This window comes from Ctenopharyngodon idella, chromosome 11 (assembly GCF_019924925.1).
Source record: "Ctenopharyngodon idella isolate HZGC_01 chromosome 11, HZGC01, whole genome shotgun sequence".
Lineage (NCBI taxonomy): Eukaryota > Metazoa > Chordata > Actinopteri > Cypriniformes > Xenocyprididae > Ctenopharyngodon > Ctenopharyngodon idella.
Genome location: NC_067230.1, coordinates 5,603,658 through 5,624,199, shown reverse-complemented (window position 1 = coordinate 5,624,199; position 20,542 = coordinate 5,603,658). Strand labels below are relative to the sequence as shown.

The window sequence follows — 20,542 nt, the reverse complement described above, 5'->3', positions numbered from 1 at the left end:
GGTTGTGCACCGAGTGTTTTGGAGAAGTGATATCAACTGGAACTATTTGAAATGAACAAATGAAATGTGTCCACAAATCAACTACTAAATGTGAAATGTTTATTTCTGTCATATAAAGTCATGAAATAGGAACACATCTACACAACGAATACTTGGCAAAATTAATACTTATCATTTTAAGGCATTTTAAATCTTTAAACTAGTCAGTTTGGTCATTCTGAAAAGATGGGATGTCTACAGTATGTAAGGAAGTACACTGTAGTTCTGTTTTCAAGTCCTTGGTTTCTTGTTGGAACCAGTTCCCAGCAGCCATTGCTGGAGAGTCCCAGCCGGCTTGGTCTGCTTCTCTGCTTCAAGCTTTTCTTCAGGCCCTTTAGCTGATGTATCTTCATCAGGATTCTTCCTCTTAGTGGGCGAGGCAGTTTTCAGCCAGCTCATCATCATTTTACTGCTAGCTGTAGGTTGAACAGTCTGGACAGGGCCGAAGGCGAGTATTTGAATCAATAGGAATATCTAAGATATGATACATATGAATCTCTACATGTACTACTCTATATGTAGCAGATTGCATTCCCATATCAAAGATTTTGATTGTTCTGTTTAGGGCATCCTATTTTTCTCAAATACTGTCATTATCATTAACAGTTACTGAGCAATATCACAAGGGTGTTTTTTGAACTTTAGGCACTTTTATGTCCCATTGGTCCCATCTAATAGATTTCAACTTCATAATGAAGATCATATTGTTTTTACTATGCCTTTATTTATTTTTGCCACTTTTTAAATGTATAGATGTATAATGTATAGATTTTGTTTTACCCTTCTCTGAGACCCAGACAATAAACCTTAAACTATTAAAATCCATCCTAAAAATATGAACTACTGTACATTACTGTTCAAAGGTTTGGGTCAGTAAGATTTTTTTTTTTTTTTTTTAAGAAATTAATACTTTTATTTAGCAAGGACACATTAAATTTATAAAAAGTGACAGTAAAGTCATTTATAATGTTGCAAAACATTTCTATTTTAAATAAATGATGTTCCTTTGAACTTTCTTTTTATCAAAGTATCAAGACTGGAGTAATGGCTGCTGAAAATTCAGCTTTGCCATAACACAAATAAATTACATTTAAAATATATTCAAATAGAAAACTTATTTTAAATTGTAATGTTTCACAACATTACTACTTTTACTGTATTTCAAATAAATGCAGCCTTGGTAAGCAGAAAAGCCTTTTTGTAAAAATATTAAAAATCTTACAGACAACAAACTTTTGAACAGTATTGTATGTGTATGTTAATCTAAATAAAGCTGAATAAATAAAACATTTCAATACTTAATATGTGAAAATGATTTCTTTCAGTTTTTCAAAAATTACAACTAATTTCTGTCAAATTAAGCAAAAAAATGGTGAAAATATTTAATTTGTGTACATAAAGACAAATTATTTTGATTTCATTCCAAAAAATGTAAAACAAATAATTTCCATCACAGAATGCTAGTAACCATCATTTGAGATGTGGTGGAAATTCTTATGACTTTCAAAAAAAAAAATCTTCAATGATGTATGTATATACAAATAAAAAAATACATTTTTTTTTTTTTTTTTTTTTATTAAATTGGCCAAAAGTTTCACCTTCTTAATCGTGGGGTCTACAGGCTGCAGACACTCTGGGGAGTTGTTGCGGGAATTGTTAACCAGTGACGAGACAGGGTGAAACGTCAGAGAGGACTTCGGTTGAAGTAATTTCATGGCTTCCAGTGACTTAACTTCTCCAAAGTCCAACCACCGTCTTACCTCATCCTCTCCGTCCAGCACAGCCGGCATCCTGTTACAAAACACATTAACTCTAGGTTAATTTTAAACTCATTACAATAAAGTGTATGGGACTGTTTTGATGTGATGTCATCATATTTATGTGCTCAACCTGTCATGGATGCTTTGAAGATTTGGAGCGGCATCCACAGTAATAACAGTGTAAGTGTACAACGCCTCTCCACCACAAGGAGGAGTCCAGGAGTCAAAGAGACCTGCTATTGTCAGCAGTCGCCACCCAGCCCAGTCACTGTCGTCTTGATCGCTCTGTAGACAAGTGGAGGAATAAACAAATGAGTAAAACTGGCATAAGTGAACAATGCAGTTCTTATGTCTGTTAAACTTGGGCTAACCTCGCCCTGGTCCAAAGTTTGGTCGCATTTCGGCTGCTGTGGACTTTGTTGACTGGGCACTTGTCCTCCTTGGCTTTGTGGGAAATATATGAAGAAAGGCTGTTTCTCTTTCTCCAGTCTCCGCCATTCGTAGAAGCCGTCAGCTAGAATGACACAGCGCTGGCCTTTCAGAAGAGGATCCTGTACAATAAGTTTCCAGCAACAAGTCATGTGTCTGTCCACAGCATATTAGTAGATATTTGATGTTTAATAAATAAAAGGGTGTAACAGTGCCCTCTCACTTTTTCAGCAACCTTGGTTCTAGAAGTATTTTCCATTTATTTTTTCCCATTTTTCTTATGCCCACTAAGACCGCGTTTATTTGATCAAAAATACAGTAAAACATTATTATTGTGAAATATTATTACAATTTAAAACAACTTTTCATTTGTAATATATCATAAAATGTAATTTATTCTTGAGATGCAAACTTGTAACATTATAAAAGTATTTACTGTCCCATTTGATCAATTTAATGCATCCATGTTCAATAAAAAATAATTTCTTTAAAAAAAAAAAAAAAAGAAAAATCTTACTGAAATTTTTAACAATAACTTATAAACCTTTAAAGACAGACCTACTATGAGCTACGAGGTTGTTAATCGATTATATTTCCTTCTGTTGAAGCTGTCAGCCCACGTAATTTTTTTAAACAATTGTTGAACAGTGGAATTCATGATGAAAAACTACATTACCCATGATGCTGTACAAAAAAAATTACACCAATCAGAGAGCTGAAAAACCAAAGCGCGCCAACAGAGCTCTTTAGCTCTGCCTTCTCCCATGAAGCACCACAAGTGACGTAATCGAGACGTTCTCCCTATAGTCTCAAAACACTTAAATATTTGTAAATATGTGCATAATTTGCAATAAATAATTAATTAACTTAAAATATATTGTTTTATAAAAAACAATACATTTTAAGTTAATTAATTATTTATTGCAAAATATGCACATATTTACAAATATTTAAGTATATAATCCACATATTTAAATGAGCAGTTTTATATTTCTCCATCGTTTTTAATTAGATCGTGCAGTTCACAATGATTCATGGTATATTAGTTCTTTCCCTCACTAAAGCTGTTAAGTACAGTCTTATACATTCATTTTTTGTCCGATTTTCAAATACTTTTTTGCTTCAAAACAAAGTTTGTAACGTTATGATTCATCTCATAACATTACAGTAGCTGGTTGTCTTGGTTTATGGGGAAAATGAATGGAAAAAAATGCTTCTGTAACCAGCACAGCTGAAAAAGTAGGCAGGCACTCGGCCAGTGACATTTTACTGTGGACGAGGGCTCACTGCTAATGTAGAATAAATGAGGATGTCTTATCTACCTTGTAAGACTTCTTTTCTAGCAGGCTCTCACTGCGACAGTTAGAGGTGTTGTACTGCATCTTATTGGGGTCGTTCTCTTTGAACCATGCCGGGACGAGACCCCAGCGCATCGCTGCCAACACACACTCATCTACAGGGGCATCCTATGGAAAGTGGTTTATTTAAGAGCTGTTCTTCAGTGACAAAATTTGTGTGTATATGTTTTGACATGCCTTGTTGAAGTGTCTGTTGGACAGCAGCACAGGACTGAAGGACTGAGGACTCTTGTTGTATGAGGGCCGGTATTTGTCGGCGTCTCCATCCTTCCACCGGGGCCTGTGTCGTTGTCCTGTTCGGTCTCGATACTGAGACGCACGACTGAGCTCATGCGGCGCAAGAGTGCAAGCTGTTCTCCCGCACATCCTGGCACATGCCAAACCTGTGTGACGTCACAACATATTAGACGGTACATTTACTTAATGCCTTTAACAAAATATCTATGGTGTGATTTGGCATTTCTTTGTTAAAAAGAATACAAACTAAATGCAACTCATATAAAAAATGTTTTATATTTTTCAATATATATTTAAAAATTCTTTATCCACAAATGTAAATGGGCATCACAGAAAACCTACTTTTACTATTTTTAAAGTACCTGATACAATACTGTTTTACAATGCACAACATATGCAGTTAGCTTACCAAAATGTTGATATAGCCTATTTGTATAACTTATTCTCTTATTCTTACTCGTGTTTATCTCAGTATTTCATTTGATTCGTTTGGTTTGGTTCGTTTCGTTTCAAAGAACTGTTAGTAAAAGTAAAACATTCACTGTTCCTTTTACGTCATTACGTAAAACGTCGTTGCGCGGTTTCTGACGTCCCAGGCAGAGCCGTTGGCTCTGGTCCCAGGGAATCGTCTCTTGTCTTGGCTATGAAAGTTCCTTACTTCCCTTCTACGAACCGGGCGGTTCAATGTTTCAATGATTTAATGATTTGTTGACTCGACAACCGCTCGGACATATTTCACTCCAATTTCACTGAGAAGATCCGACTCACGATAACGATTCGTTCGTGAAGCAGTACGTTAGCTGTCAGGCCGTTCAAACTGCAGAATCACCGTTACCTCACTTTACTCTAAAAATACGTACTTTAACTTCTTAAAAGGATGAACGCCGTTTAATTTTACCTCAAGACTTCACCTGAAAGCTTATTTTTTTACAAATGTTTCGGCTAGACGGCTAGTTGCATGCAACGGTTTCTGCACAACCCTGAGTTTTACCGCCTTCATAAACTGGCAAACACGATACAGATGCATTTACAAATAATAGACACTACTAACACAAGGTCAGATGGCAAAGTACATTCTCACCAGTCAATAACAAGTCCTTATTTTGAAGTAAAGGATGTAAAAGCAGAAAGAGCAACGATGTTGAGGTTCACTAAACATGAACAAGTGTGTTTTACTGTGCGTAAACACGAAATAGCGCCCTCTGTCAGGACAACCGGTCATAACTCTTCAAATCAATGCTTTGCATACAGAATAGAGAATCAGTTATACAAACCCGATACAAACACTGGTCTAATAATTAATCAAAATTTCGTTTTTATTTTCAAAAACACACATACATGCAACAGCAATGTTCAAAAGTAGCTTACAAAATGTCTGATACATACAACTAAATTCAACATGAACTGAAATAAATGACAAAACCATGAATTTACAAACGCTGATATGTCCACTTACAATACCTTTATACAAGCTTTATTTCCTTTTACTCATATAAAAACTCAAAAATAACGTGTTCTTTCTCTATCCCGTGTAGTAACAAAATACTATCAACAACATGACAACAGATTTAAAGAGATAGTTCAACCAAAAATGACAATTCCATCATCATTTACTCACCCTCATGTCGTTCCAAACCTGTATGACTTTATTTCTTCTGTGGAACGCAAAAGAATATACTTTGAGAAATGTCTCAGTGTTCGTGTCCATACGATGAAAGTCTATTGTCAAAAATATCTTCCTTTATGTTCCAAAGAAGAAAGAAATTTGTACAGGTTTAGAACGTCATGAGGGTGAGTAAATGACAACAGAATTTTCATTTTTGGGAGAACTTTTGATTTCACAATATCAAAGCATTCTGGTAATCAGTTGCATTTGGAACTGTACTTCTGTAGTATTGCCATACTTCTGGCAATGTCAAATCAGTGGCACTTGAAATCCATAGTGTCAAACACCTTTATTTATCACACCTAGCCATGTCAGGTTTTATTTTGGATAGAGAGTAGTCATAACATATGTACAATTATATTCAATATTCATTTACATGTTCTTCAAGTTGTGTGAATGAAGTGTCCATAGCCAACAAACATATGAAAGAAAACATTATAGCTGCCGGTCATATTTATCCATCTAAGAGTTTGAGAATACTTTCTCTCTCTTTTAAAGCTTTCCATGCCTGATCTTTCTCTTTTTTTGTTGGAGTGCGTTTCTTTTGCCTGGCTGCCATGATGCGACGGAAGGCCTCCATGACCTCGTTATCAGCCACGCGAACCCGCTGACGAAGCTCCTGTTTTCTCATCTCTTCCCGTGCCAACCTGCATCAACGGGTTGAAAAGAGAAATATAAGCCTTGTATTTATTTCATAATGCATATGGGAAGAAAAAAAAAAAAAAACATACCAAAAGATATTTCTACTAATTCTCATTCACAATATGGGTGCATCTAAAAATACACAGCTGGCTGCTTTAATACTGCTTCAATACAATACAGTTATCATCGGACTAAAACTATGGAAAGGAAAATCATAACTTGTCACATCAGATTGTTCCCTCTAACTCTTTGAAAGATTACAGGCTTATTTTCACGAGCCAGACTTCATCTTGTGCTGACGACAGTCTTGATCTGGATCTGAGGCTCTTTTGGTGAAACTCACTTGAGCAGCTCCTGCTTGCGCGAGCGGTTGTGGGCAGTCAGAGCTTTGAGTTCAGCTTGTCTTTTCTGCAGCTCAGCCAGCACCTCGTCTTCAGATTCTCCTCCGACACCTTGCCTCTCATCAGAGTCCAGCAACCCCTGAGACACCAGCTCCTCTCTTATACGAGCCTCCAGAGAGCGTGTGTGCGGCACACTGGGGAAAACAGAATGAGAAAATACAAGATGAAATTCTGTGTGCTTAAATATTGTGCACGAGTCATCTTTATTATTCCAAAGAAAACATTTTTTGTTTTCACAATCTTTCATCAAAATTAACTGCTTTCTCTGCCTCTGAAACAACTTCCAATTTTGGATAATGTCACCCAGGCCATGGAGGCTACTGGATAATCTTAAAGGGTTAGTTCACCCAAAAATTCCTCTCTCAAGATCTATAAATGTACTAAAAACATATTTAAATCAGTTCATGTGAGTACAGTGGTTCAATATTAATATTATAAAGCGACGAGAATATTTTTGGTGCGCCAAAAAAAAACAAAATAACGAACTATTTAGTGATGGCCGATTTCAAAACACTGCTTCAGGAAGCTGCGGAGCATAATGAATCAGCGCACCAAAAATATTCTTGTCGCTTTATAATATTAATATTGAACCACTGTACTCACATGAACTGATTTAAATATGTTTTTAGTACCTTTGTGGATCTTGAGAGAGGAAATGTCATTGCTCCCTATGTAGGCCTCACGGAGCCATCGGATTTAAACAAAAATATCTTAATTTGTGTTCCGAAGATCAACGAAGTTCTTACGGGTGTAAAACGGCACAAGGGTGAGTAATTATTGACAGAATTTTCATTTTTGGGTGAACTAACCCTTTAACCAGTAGCTAAATATGTTGTTATCCCATTCATGTCCACTTTTTATTATCTGGTCAGTTCCCAAATCTACAGTTTTTTCCGTCAACGAATGTCCAGTTACAATGTCAAAGTCAATGAAAGAATACAATTTTTAAAACTAGTTGGTTGGTTGGTTGGCTGAACAACTAGTTAACTACTCAATCTTAAAGGGATAGTTCACCCAAAAATGAAAATTATCCCATGATTTACTCACCCTCAAGCCATCCTAAGTATATGTGACTATCTTCTTTCAGACGAACACAATCAGAGAAATATTAAAAAATATCCTGGATCTTCCAAGCTTTATAATGGTAGTCAATGACACTTGAGATTTTGAAGCCCAAAAAAGTGCATCCATCCATCATAAAAGTAATCCACATGTCTCCAGGGGGTTAATAAAGGCCTTCTGAAGCAAAGTGATGGGTTTTTGTAAGAAAAATATCCATATTTAAAACTTTATAAACTATAATAACTGGCTTCCGGCAACGGCCGTATGCAAGTCGAGTTCTGGCGGAGGAGCTGACGTATGACATAGGATGTAGGAGTAACGTAAGCTTAGGTAAGAGTAAACACTTCTCGCGGTTCAAACAAATAGGGCTGGGCAACAAACTCAAGCTCCTCTTATATTGAAATTCTGTGCTTCTGCGTTCATCAATACGTCATGCGTCGGGCCAGAGGTCACTCTTCCACCGGATGTAGACTCTCATATGGCCAGTTATTATAGTTTATAAAGTTTTAAATATGGATATTTTTCTTGCAAAAACCAATCACTTCGCTTCAGAAGGCCTTTATTAACCCCCTGGAGCCATATGGATTACTTTTATGATGGATGGATACACTTTTCTGGGCTTCAAAATCTCGAGCGCCTTTCACTCCCATTATAAAACTTGGAAGAGCCAGTATATTTTTAAATACAACTCCGATTGTGTTCGTCTCAAAGAAGATAGTCAAATACACCTAGGATGGCTTGAGGGTGAGTAAATCATGGGATAATTTTCATTTTTGGGTGAACTATCCCTTTAACTGGCCCTATATAATTATACTGGTTCACCTGACCCCGATTGGACACGTTTCTGTTTGCATAAGGTGTGTTCTTGTATTCAAAAACAGTTAGACAGAGCACAACAAAATAGTTTAGAGTGTTAAGAAGTGTTAAAACAACTGTTTTTAAAAGTTTTTTAATGTTATTTTTGTTTTTACCTGAAGGCTTTACCCTGACTACGAGGTGACGTACCGGCCCCATCATCCTTCCCTGGAATGTCTGGAATAGGGGAATCCTCCATAGGAGATATGATGTTCTCCTACATGCACGAAAAAGGATTTGAATGAAACATTTAGCCACTGAAATAAACTGAGCTGCAACAAAGTTGACTAAATGTTGCAAAATATAATGACTTATTTTAGCAAATGATGAGTCACTGACCTCAACAAGCGCTTGTAGAAGACGCTGAGTAAGAGGTCCAAAGGGACAGCCGTCATCAGGAGGTTCATGCTGAGACTCTGATTTCTTCAGTAGGGCGTCTACATCTAACCAAACCAGAATAGTAGAGGATAAAAGAAACAGATGCAAAAAATTCAGTGCTGCAACCGGAATCAAGATACATTTTTAATGTCACAGTTACCTTTAGCATCCAGTTCAGAAAGAGGACCCATCATGCTTTTCTTCTTGTCATTGGCTCTGGCTCCCTCTCTTTGCTCCTCCAACAGATCCTCTTGAGCCCAGCGTTGGGAATAGTGCTTTCCGAGAGCTGGGATCTGCAAGGAAAACCCCATAAGGGCTCAGAAGTGAATAATCAACACAAAATCCATTTAACAGGCATGAGCTAAAGGAAGGGAAAGAGAAAGCTGCAATAATGCAGAGCAGGAACTGAACTTTAAAAGACCTTTACCTTGTAGTACTCAGCTTCATCTTCAGGGGGTTTGAGCAGCTCTTCCAGAACTCTGATCTCTTCATTTGTGATGTCTGCACAGTAAGGCTCCACCGAGGCCCAAAATCTGTTTTACACACATAAAGAATATACACAACCTTTCAAAAGTTTGGGATTGCTACGATTTTTAAAAAATGCTTTTGAAAGATCTTTTTTGCTCACCAAGGCTGAATTTATTTGATCAAAGATACAGTAAAATCAGTAATATTGCGACACGTTATTAAAATTTAAAATAACTGTTTCTATTTCAATATATTTTAAAATGTAATTTATTCATGCGATGACAAAGCTGAATTTTCAGCATCATTACTGCAGTTTTCAGTGTCATGTGATCCTTCAGAAATCATTCTAATATGCTGATTTGCTGCTCAAGAAACATTTATTATTATTATTATTATTATTATTATTATGTGCTGCTTAATAATATTAATGTTTTTAATATTAATATATTTTATATATCTATAATTAATATTTTTGTAGAAACCATGATTTTTTCAGGGTTCTTTAATAAATAGAAAGTTCAAAAGAACAGCATTTATTCAGGAGAGAAATCTTTGCAACATCATAAATGTTTTTACTCTCACTTTTGATCAATTTAATGCACCCTTCCTCCTGAATTCAAGTTCAGGCCTGAATTTGTGTTTAAATAACTAGATAAATATCTTTAACTGGATACTGATAACTTAATATTTCTCCTCTGAAAACAATAAAACATTAAATGAGAAAGAATTGATATTTGATTTAATTTAATACCGAGTGTTTCTGTAGGCAAAAATCTGATCTGTATCCTAAATCTGGTTTAAATTAATATAAATTTACATTATGTGCATCACAGACAAAACATTCAGTTTCCACAAACCTGTTGGGAGCATCATTTTTAGGATTGCGGGGTATATCTTGGGGGTCCACTTCAAATTCAAAGTCCTGAACCTTGGTCTGTATGTTCTTAGACTTCGGTCTACCTGGCCCAGGTCCGGGACCATGACTTCCTTTTCCATCAAGCTTCTGTTTTTTGGGCTTGGAATGACGAGAAGATGCTGCAAGATCTGGATCCTTCCCTAATTTCAGAAACCTTTTGTCCCCTTTTTTGTCCTGCCAGTCTGTAAGAATCTGTTTCAGAGAGAAAACATAAATAACTTTATACATGGGCAGTAGGTGGGACAAAGACAAATAGAAAAACATTACTTTTCACCTGTCTCTGTTCCTCCAGCGCTCTGAGACGTCGACTCGCAGAGGACAGGAGTGTTTCCAGCTCCAGCTGAAGAGTGTCCAGCTCTTCAATTCCAATGCCATCATCTTCTGAGCGGCTGAGTACTGCAGTATAGCGTGGACACACTTTCACATGGTCCACAGGTTTGAAATCATAGTATTTCAGAGGGGGGCAGTCCTTCAGTTCACTCATCTTCTCATTAACAAGAACCTATATCTGAAAATAACCAGTATAAATAAAGTCAGGGTTGTGTGAGGTATCCAAAATGGGTTTGATTAATTCCTTACTATAAATGAACAACACAGACTGTAAATGATTTTGTTTGGGTGGTAAAGGCATGATTGCTAGTAAACATCTACACAGAGAGTTAATGCTAGAGATGGACTTCTGTAGATGTTATTCATAAGGTTTTATCTGTGACAATGCCAATCTCGCATGTATTACACCCCTGTATTCTCTCTCACTCTGTTATGTACCATATATGAGAGCAGTGTGAGATCATGAGCAGCCACTGTAAGCTAACGGCTACATGCTAATTCAGCTGCATGCTGTTTAAACCAAAGGGAACCAGCTATAACATTTATCAATAAATATGCACATTGGTTGCAATAAAAAAGCTTATAACGACAATTTAAAAATATGTTAAAAGTCAAAACAGGCGGATAACCTGAACTCGTACAAAGCATTTATTCATAAAATATCATTGTTTACCTTCGATAAAGGGGCATCCATTACTGACTAAACCATTATCTCAGCACGGTGGGAGAACGTTCGCCGATTCAATTTTAATAACAATAATGTGTATTACAGGTACTTTACTATGATCAACGTGTGTTTTATTAACACATCTAGACCTATTTTTATGTACTATCTGCAAAATCATTATTCAAGGTCAGATAAATATTTCCACTCGTCCACAACATAATAGCGCGGCGCATGGAATGGTACATTCCTGAATGAAGCGCTGTCCAAGCAGTATAAATAAAAATTTCTTTTTAGAGACTCACGCGCGGTTTTAAACCACAAAAGAGATCATGTTTATTTCAGCACAGTAATATTTTAGACAACCGCTTCTTTGACTGTAATGTATTTGACCTGTCGTGTTATTTGCCATATAAGGAAGAAAAAGCGAATCAAGGTAAGATTGCTGCTGGGCTTGACCGTAAGTACAAGAATAGATGTGAAATGTGCATGGGCGTTTTGGTGTTTTTATAGTTTTCTCTCAATTTCAGCGTTTTTTAAAATAGAAACGTAAGAACGTGTATATGTATGAAAATGCCTTTAATCATCCACCATTCACTCGTTTGTGAATGCATTTAAATCATGAGCGTACTATAATTAAACTGATTTGCACGTCTAATAGGTATATTACGGGAGTTTGAGAACGCAATGGAGGCGTGTTTGAGAGTCTCTAGGCGTGGCGTGCGGACTTCCGTCTTCCTCCACAGACCTCAAATAAAATGGTAAGAGATTTACATTTCTAGAAAGTTGCTATGATTGTTTTTTGTTATAACACTAGCAGTCAAATTACCAAATAAACAGCCTTTCCGTAAAACATTTGCATTTAATCACAGCAGTGATTTTTTTGGTTTATTTGATCGAGTGATGTTAGTCTGTGTTGATTTGTGCTAGCTGGCTAACGTCAGTGATTTTGCAGGCAAAGCCGCTTTTGGCAGAATCAAAACAATAAATGCACTTTTTGAAATGCACGTTACACGGCATAGATAAAATATTCAATTAATGACACGTGTTTAATTTATTTAGAACAACCAATAGTTGTTAAGTGATGTTCAGGTAGATGATTGACACTTCAGTACCTAAATGACTGACTCGAGCTCAATGGAATGGCCAAGCACAAACCAGCTTTTCCACCCACCGACATTCACGTTTCTATGTGTTAATAATTAATATAACACGACTTTAAAGTCGGTGTGGTTATAAAAAGTGTTACCATGAAATCTTAAATTCAATTTAAGTAATATTTCAGTATTTATTTTAAATGATTTATCCATGCACATCATTATTATTATTTTTTTTTTATTCATGTGCCTTCATAATCTTCAATCAAAATAACTTCCCCTCCCACTCTGGTGACATGTTTACTGGTGTGAGGGCGGGACAACCTGTCACATGACATGACATCACAGCAATAGCAATCTTAAATCACAACAATCCAATCTTTTCCTGATGGGCAAAATTAAGTCCTGCACTACTTTTTTCTTGTTTGTGAAGCAGTTTCACTCAGAATTTCGTTACAGTAGCGAAGAAAAGACGATTTCATGCCGACTTTAATTAAATATTCTATTTTTTATATGTAGACGGCAACATTGCGACCCTACCTGAATGCAGTGCGCGCCACTCTTCAAGCAGCCCTGTGTCTGGAGAACTTCTCCTCTCAGGTGGTGGAGCGACACAACAAGCCTGAGGTAGAAGTTAGGTGAGGAAATCACTCATAAACCACGTCCTCCCTCTATATATGATGTGTTTTCACACTGATTAATGTGTGAAATGTATGTCTTTCAATACAGGAGCAGCAAAGAGCTTCTGTTGCAGCCGGTGGTCATAAGCCGCAATGACAAAGAAAAGGTCCTGATTGAGGGGTCTATAAACTCAGTGAGAGTCAGCATTGCTGTCAAACAGGTACGAATATGAACCGCTGAAGACAGATGTAGTGATGCCAGTCCTTTTCTAGCCATCATCTTCTAAAGATATTCATGGTCTTCTTAGGCCGATGAGATTGAGAAGATCCTGTGCCATAAATTTATGAGGTTCATGATGATGCGAGCTGAGAACTTCTTCATCCTGCGGAGGAAACCTGTTGAGGTGAGATCTGATGTGTGGTGGAGTCATGTAGGACTTTGGAACAAATGCTGCATAATATAGCTTCATTTCAGGCCATTTATGTAGATTATGGAATCATTTCTGAAATGCTAAATAATGTGTATGTGACACACATAAACTAACCCCTGTTTTCTTATTTCCTCTTTTGGGCTTTTCAGGGCTATGACATCAGCTTCCTCATCACCAACTTCCACACAGAGCAGATGTATAAACACAAGCTGGTGGACTTTGTCATCCATTTCATGGAGGAGATCGACAAGGAGATCAGCGAGATGAAGCTGTCAGTCAACGCTCGGGCCCGAATTGTCGCAGAGGAATTCCTCAAGAATGTATGTTTACTATTTCATGTATATCTTTTTACAGACATGTTTAGAAGAATGGGAAATGTCAACTCTTTTAATATATATTTTTCTGTTCTAGTTCTGAGGATGCTTGTCTACATTCCTAATACCCATCAGAGATTGGTGTTGCTTTGGTTCTTGCGGACAAAAACATTCAAAGGTTTTAAATTCTCCACAGAGCAAAGGGGAAATAGTTTATTAGTTAGCAACCAAGCAAGAAGATCTACAGGAACAACTGGCCAGTCCTGCAGCACTATATGCAGTCCCCTTTGCCTTCTGTTCAAGGTGCTCCTTGTGCCCATGGATATTAACAATTGTACATTTAGTCAAGAATTTATAACTCTCATTTTCGTTTGTTAGGAAAAAAAGAAAACACATGGTCAAGGCAGGTCCTTAAAAGTATTACCTGTAATATTAATATTGATGGGCACAGGAATCTTGTTGTTGGACTGTAGTTTTTTTTTTTTTTTTTTTTTTTTTTTTTTTTTTTCTTCTGTTGTCTTTTATATACATGTACTCATGTGCTTAATTTTTGTTATAAAGAAAATCAATTCAATGTTAAAGAGATCACGAGAGGGAAAAAAAATAATAAAAAAATATTGGCAGAGCTAAACTCCAATAAGATAACTATACAAAAAAATTGTGTAAAACACAATACCAGAATTTCAATAAAAACATATATTGTGCTTTCTGTACCTCTTTGGATTTATTTCTAAACTGCATTCACTTCTTTTTCTTGCTTTTTTTTTTTTTTCTCCCAAATTGCACTTTATTGTGTAGTTGTTATACTACTGCTTTCAATCCACTATAATTAATTGATCTTTCTGCAGTTTTTGTTAGTTCTTATCAGATTTTTTCTTATACAATGCCATCTGAAACTAGTATTGAGCCAAGATGTTACATTGCCAGATCAGTTGTGTTCCTCATGCATTTTGTGCATAAAATTTGATGAGAATCATAAAGCTAGACTGAGTATGGAAGTGGATATTGATCCTCAAATGCTTAGTAATCAATAGAGAACTCCTTTTGTGATCTATCATTTTGACCATGATGACTTTAAAAGATTGGTAACAATGGATACCCAGTGCAGTCAATTAATTGTAATCTGACTGATCATGATTTGTTATTAAGTTAATTGCTCTAGTGAGGACACAATAACAACACAATCAGTTCATCTCAAGTAAATTGTTAAAGGGATAGTTCACCCAAAAATAAAAATTGTCATTATTTACTCCCCCTTAAGTTGTTCCAAAACTATACTGTTTCTTTGTTCTGCTGTGCACAAAAGAAGATATTCTGAAGAATGTTTGTAACCAAGCAGATCTCGCCCCACTTTGACTACCATAGTAGGGGGGAGAAAATGTATACTATGTATATATATATACTATACTAATAATAATAATACTGAAGTAGTCAATGGGGGTTGAGATCTGCTTGGTTACAAACATTCTTCCTAATATCTTCCTTTGTGTACAGCAGAACAAAGTAATTTATTCAGGTTTGGAACAACTTGAGGGTGAGTAAATGATGACAGAATTTTCATTTTTGGGTGAACTATCCCTTTAAGCGATGCATTTTTCATGGATTGTCAGGGGAATATCCAAGGCCAAGGCTTTAAATGCATTGTGATTGTGTGATGGCACCTTGCAAAACCTTCAGTCGTGTATTTACTACACCTGCCATCAGCCCTTTGTTCTCCATGGGGACAGGTAGTGAAGTATATATATTATATTTTTCTCCTAAATTTACCTGCGTCATCTCTGTGTATTTTCACGTAAATTATGTTTACACTTTAAAGTCTGTAGGGCAGGACTTGATTTTGTCAATTTGTAATTGATTGGATCACTGTGGCTTGCTATTGCTGTGATGTCATGTGAGTGACAGGTTGTCCCGCCCTCACGCCAGTAAACACGTCATCAGGAAGAGAAGAGTTGTTGCTGCAACAGGGAGGGGGTTAATGGCCCTGTCCCAAATGGCACACTTCTTGTGCACATTTGGTCTTGTGGACTTACAATGGCCGCTGCGTGCGCGTGTCCGTTAAGTCCACAAGACCGTAGGGTGTCCCATTCGTCATTTAAGCTTAAAAAAGGGTGCTCGTGAGCACCCCCTTTGTGGCTGCTATGCTCCCTCGATGCGCACTTCTGCTGAGCCCTGCAAGACTGTGAGCTACGCAGAGGACTTTACCCGGCAGTCAAAGCGGCATTACGTCGTGAAAGTGCGGACTCAGAGGAAGACCGTGAGGGATTAGGGTGCTATTTGGGACAGGGCCAATAGGTGTGTTTGACTTGATGTGGTGCTGCACAGACCAAATAAAGTATTGCGAGAGTGATTATGGAGAGCAGACGGCTCTGCATGCTTTCGAATTGCTCTCATACGCCTATAAGTCTGGGCAATGCTGCTTCAAGTCAAACACACCTATTTTGATTAAAGATTACTTGGGAATATGAATTAAAAAAAAAAAAAAAATTGCATGGATAAGTCATTTATAATAAATATCACAGTATTCCATATAAAAATAAGAATTGTCTATTTTGATTTCATGGTGACTTTAAATGCATTGTCAAATCCAGTTTTCCAACAGATATTTTCTTTTGTATGTTCTTTTTACTTTTAAAATGTACTATGCATTAACAGTATGCAATAAAAACATGAATTAATGATAATAATTTTTTTTTTTTTTTTTTTTGTCATTCATCAACTTTTTGTCTTTTGATATCCCTAGTTTTTATTAACGCAACTGTAAAACATTGCGTTAGCGACACCAAACGAAAGTTTCTGCTGCAGCTCAGGTCATGTGACCCACAGCTAAACTCTTATTGGTCGGCGCTCATTTAATCGCCGAACGAAAAAAAAAACATCGACACACTCGACGAGGAAAAAAGAATGCTTCGCTTTCTAGGCGGGAGATTGTTAACGTCGGACGTGAGTAGCTCCACATGAATCCATAGTTTCTATTTAAAATTTTTGTGCCAAATATTTGCGTTTGTTGTGACAGGGCTTTGAGTTGTGTGACACTTCTTTCCTCTTCTGTGGCACAGTGTCACAAGAGAAAGAAGCCTGCCAAGAGACTGCGACAGCCACAGCAGGATACCACGTCCTTGTGAGTCTGTCACGCACAAACACAGAATATCATTTCATGTTGGTTGACAATGCATTATTATTATACTGTTCAAATATGTTTTGCACTTATGAAGGTCAAGGGATGGGTAAATCTGCTATCATAGTGCAAAGGGATGCCAGCTGACCCCACAGCAATTTACACGGAGGATTAATGTAGGCCTAGTGAGACACTTTACATGAAGTGGTTTTGGTGAACAGCTTGCTTGTGTACTTTTGAGAGAGTTAAAATATATTTCAGATCTCTGGAAATGAAAACAAACCAAAAAATGAAAGAATTCTTCATTATATTCAAATGAAATACAAACATTCACGCATACATACACGCATAGGGGAGAGTGGGGTAAGTTGACCCACCCCCTGTATCTTGACAACTTTATTGTCATGTGACCATATATTTTAAAACCACCCATCATTTCTGCCAGACTGAAAAGGAGAAGCACTTGGGAGGAATGTTTTTGGCTTGTCAAAGTAAAATTTTAGAATGACAGATGTAATGGCTGTTACATCAAAGCAAATTTGTCCAGGTCTAAAAATATTTATGATGCATATTGGTGATAAAGCAACGTATAAATCCATGCAAATAATTTAGCTAAATATTAGCCTGAATTAGTAAGCTAGCTTACTTTAGATACATTCATTGTACTTCTGTCTCATTTTGCCTTATCTTGAAGACCACATATGTAAAAAACAAAAAAAAAAACAAAAAAACACTCTCCTCTTAAAACATTCATTCATTCATTTTTATATTATTTTATATTTATTTATTAACTTAAATATTGAATTTTTTAAATGAATAATATAAAATAATATTGTATATATAAAAAAAAAAAATTAAGATTACTCATGTGAGTACTTACTAAATATTTGTATCTGGTTTTCATCTTATGTTTACTGGCTGTGTTATCTGATGTGGTATTATTATGTGCAAAGTTTATTTGTGTTTCAGTGGTTGGCGAGTATGTGTTGGGCTGCGAGCTTGTGATAATGTAACGCATTGTGATAGTTTTTCTAAATGCATGACTCTGGTCAGGGCTTTGGTGTTTGTAAGTCAATACTCCATCTCAGGCTTTTGAACGTCACTCACATCTCACTCGCATACCTTCATTACAGATGCCATCACGTACATCTATTCTTCAGTTATCTTTTGCAGTTCATAAATTGTTTTCTTTTCCAGCAACTGTTGAAATATCATCCAAGTGCTGTGGTTTAGAGAAGGCTGATTTCCCCTTATTGCCAGGGTCATCTGCTCCCAAAATCATGAGCCACCTATTGTTAAAAGTTTATGTACTAACCATATTGTGAGCTTAACCTGACAAAAATTAATAAATAAAGAGTATATATGTTACCGGCATTATTGTAAAAATGCAGAACGTTTCTGTTAGGGTTAGGTTACAGTATTTATAACAAGCTGTATATGAAAACAATAGAAGGGAATGCAACGATAACGAAGTAAAAGCAATCCATTGAACTCATTGTAATTCTATCCATCACATCCTCATTTTTATTCCTGTCAAAAATTTAAATATGAAGCTACCCTGACTAAGTTCTATAAATATGCATTCACACAACCAGTCAAAATACACATTACTAATTTCTGTTTCTGATCTTTTTTTAAAACATATTTTGTTTACTTTTTAAAAATCTAAAGGTTCATGCTTAAAATGTGGCTTCATATATGTATTTAAAAAAAACAACAACAACTAAAATTAGAGTTATTTATTGTAATGGGTGAGTTGAACCGGAAAGTGAAAGAAAAGCAAGTGTCCATACATATGTACTCAATACTTCAGCTGAAGTACAAACCTCAGACAGCAGAGGGCGCTAAACAACCACAGAGGACAGTGGTGATGCATTGTGGGATTGAGAATACAATACTAAAATCAGTAGCACAATCATATTACTTACCAAAAGCTCATGTGTACACTTTACTGCAATCATATAATCTGTTATTGAGAGTCTATCCAGCTGGAAGTTACTTTTTTTATTTAAAGGGTTAGTTCACCCAAAAATGAAAATAATGTCATTTATTACTCACCCTCATGCCATTCCACACCCGTAAGACCTTCGTTAATCTATGGAACGCAAATTAAGATATTTTTGTTGAAATCCAATGACAATTCCTCTCTCAAGATCCATAAATGTACTAAAAACATATCTAAATCAGTTTATGTGAATACAGTGGTTCAATATTAATATTATAAAGCGACAGGAATATTTTTCGTGCACCAAAAAAAACAAAATAACGACTTATATAGATTTCAAAACGCTGCTTCATGAAGCTTCGGAGCGTTATGAATCTTTTGTGTCGAATCAGTGGTTCGATTTGACACGCAATCCGAATCATGATTCGACACAAAAGATTCATAATGCTCCGAAGCTTAATGAAGCAGTGTTTTGAAATCGGCCATTACTATATAAGTTATTATTTTGTTTTTTTGGTGCACCAAAAATGTTCTTATCGCTTTATAATATTAATATTGAACCACTGTACTCACATGAACTGATTTAAATATGTTTTTAGTACATTAATGGATCTTGAGAGAGGAAATGTCATTGCTGGCTATGCAGACCTCACTGAGCCATCGGATTTCAACAAAAGTATCTTAATTTGCGTTCCGAAGATGAACAAAGGTTTTATGGGTGTGGAACGGCATGAGGGTGAGTAATAAATGACATTATTGTCATTTTTGGGTGAACTAACCCTTTAACATAAAAAATTATTAGAAAAGCAAAGCACAACTGCAAGACATTTTGATGAATCATTGCCTATACCAGTAGCTGACCGTAAATTTAGGTAGGGCAGATTCTGGGTCTTGATAAACATTTTGTAAGCTTTATATTCTAATCGCTGAACACATGCAGACACACTTATGGCAGTGGTCTAGTGTCCAATTTTTATTGACAGGCTTCAAGTACACACTGCACATGCATAGAATGCTATTTTAGTATTCCCTTAATGTGGTATTTATTGCCTCAGAATGTTGTTTTAGAGTATTACGAGTTGTGGAGGAATTCCGGTGAGGAAAGGAAAGTCATTTCTATTCTCAGAACAAACATAAAACAAACACATCAGAACTATATAAAGGCTATTCACATTAGCACGTTTAAACTTTTATTAATTTGATACGAAGAACAGACATGCAAACTAGTTACTGACCTGATGCAGATTAATATAAACATAGCTGAAGTGGATTCATATTGCCTTGGTCTGGAGCGAGGTTTACGTAAGGTAACCTGAAAATAAGCCGGGCAGACTGAAATCTGCCCAATGGCTGTGTGGAGCGCTGTAGAGCTGGGGAGGGTTCAAGCACCCTCTTCCCTGCTTAGTATCATGATACATGCCTGGCGAAGCCATTCGCTAAATGTTAATACAGTATATCTGCTCACTTTATGACTTAAAATAGACTTGAAATTGTTTGTTACAGAATGCTGAATACATTTACAATTTAGCATTGAGTTTATATAGAGGTCTGTGTTTGGGATGAATATTTTGCACTTACAGACGAGCCGTGGCCGGCCTGTACTGATTACCATAAAACCATGGTCAGTGGTAATATATATATACAGTGTGTTTGTGTGTGTAATACATACTTTTGTTTTTGATTTTACTTTAGGGTCGTATTTTTTTTTTTTTTTAAATGGCATTTAATCACTGAAAACACTTTGTTTATAAGATCTGCAGCTCATTTGTGAGGTTGTTTAATGATGAGCTCATATTACCAGCAGGACCCCAGACG

General features: G+C 36.3%; 3 protein-coding genes across 5 annotated transcripts; 1 reads left to right on the top strand and 2 right to left on the bottom strand.

The window, feature by feature from the left end:
- Window positions 1-82: 82 nt before the first annotated feature.
- On the bottom strand, window positions 83-5,041 carry hmces (5-hydroxymethylcytosine binding, ES cell specific). 2 transcript variants are annotated; one of them, XM_051911643.1, is made up of 7 exons: window positions 4,905-5,041; window positions 3,764-3,969; window positions 3,551-3,694; window positions 2,171-2,350; window positions 1,930-2,084; window positions 1,638-1,830; window positions 83-471 (listed from the first exon to the last, which is right to left on the bottom strand). In XM_051911643.1, exons 2-7 carry the CDS (start codon window positions 3,950-3,952, stop codon window positions 271-273), a joined length of 1,062 nt encoding a protein of 353 aa, XP_051767603.1. In that variant the 5' UTR covers window positions 3,953-3,969; window positions 4,905-5,041; the 3' UTR covers window positions 83-270. The 2 variants fall into 2 exon arrangements, with proteins under 2 accessions (XP_051767603.1, XP_051767604.1); XM_051911644.1 differs by lacking the exon at window positions 4,905-5,041 and adding an exon at window positions 4,233-4,389.
- A 74-nt stretch (window positions 5,042-5,115) lies between these two features.
- On the bottom strand, window positions 5,116-11,611 carry tada3l (transcriptional adaptor 3 (NGG1 homolog, yeast)-like). Of its 2 annotated transcripts, none has more exons than XM_051911641.1 (9): window positions 11,215-11,611; window positions 10,486-10,719; window positions 10,153-10,403; window positions 9,255-9,360; window positions 8,988-9,120; window positions 8,789-8,892; window positions 8,566-8,666; window positions 6,475-6,666; window positions 5,116-6,136 (listed from the first exon to the last, which is right to left on the bottom strand). In XM_051911641.1, the coding sequence occupies exons 2-9, from the start codon at window positions 10,693-10,695 to the stop codon at window positions 5,944-5,946; spliced, it is 1,290 nt and encodes a 429-aa protein (XP_051767601.1). In that variant the 5' UTR covers window positions 10,696-10,719; window positions 11,215-11,611; the 3' UTR covers window positions 5,116-5,943. The 2 variants fall into 2 exon arrangements, with proteins under 2 accessions (XP_051767601.1, XP_051767602.1); XM_051911642.1 differs by lacking the exon at window positions 11,215-11,611 and adding an exon at window positions 10,980-11,182.
- A 255-nt stretch (window positions 11,612-11,866) lies between these two features.
- On the top strand, window positions 11,867-14,380 carry arpc4l (actin related protein 2/3 complex, subunit 4, like). Its single transcript, XM_051911657.1, has 6 exons — window positions 11,867-11,966; window positions 12,822-12,940; window positions 13,032-13,143; window positions 13,231-13,326; window positions 13,503-13,673; window positions 13,765-14,380. The coding sequence occupies exons 1-6, from the start codon at window positions 11,964-11,966 to the stop codon at window positions 13,768-13,770; spliced, it is 507 nt and encodes a 168-aa protein (XP_051767617.1). The 5' UTR covers window positions 11,867-11,963; the 3' UTR covers window positions 13,771-14,380.
- The last annotated feature ends 6,162 nt before the right edge of the window (window positions 14,381-20,542 follow it).

Excerpts from the sequence above, each read along its gene's own strand:
- arpc4l (XM_051911657.1), top strand. Across the intron at positions 12,941-13,031 it reads AAGCCTGAGGTAGAAGTTAG|GAGCAGCAAAGAGCTTCTGT; the intron begins GTGAGGAAATCA and ends CTTTCAATACAG. Across the intron at positions 13,144-13,230 it reads TCAGCATTGCTGTCAAACAG|GCCGATGAGATTGAGAAGAT; the intron begins GTACGAATATGA and ends TGGTCTTCTTAG.
- hmces (XM_051911643.1), bottom strand. The coding sequence starts at position 3,952 with ATGTGCGGGAGAACAGCTTGCACTCTTGCGCCGCATGAGCTCAGTCGT. Across the intron at positions 2,351-3,550 it reads TAGAAAAGAAGTCTTACAAG|GATCCTCTTCTGAAAGGCCA; the intron begins GTAGATAAGACA and ends CTTATTGTACAG. Across the intron at positions 1,831-1,929 it reads CTTCAAAGCATCCATGACAG|GATGCCGGCTGTGCTGGACG; the intron begins GTTGAGCACATA and ends GTTTTGTAACAG.
- tada3l (XM_051911641.1), bottom strand. The coding sequence starts at position 10,695 with ATGAGTGAACTGAAGGACTGCCCCCCTCTGAAATACTATGATTTCAAA. Across the intron at positions 9,121-9,254 it reads ATGAAGCTGAGTACTACAAG|ATCCCAGCTCTCGGAAAGCA; the intron begins GTAAAGGTCTTT and ends TTTTCCTTGCAG. Across the intron at positions 8,667-8,788 it reads TTCTACAAGCGCTTGTTGAG|GAGAACATCATATCTCCTAT; the intron begins GTCAGTGACTCA and ends TCGTGCATGTAG.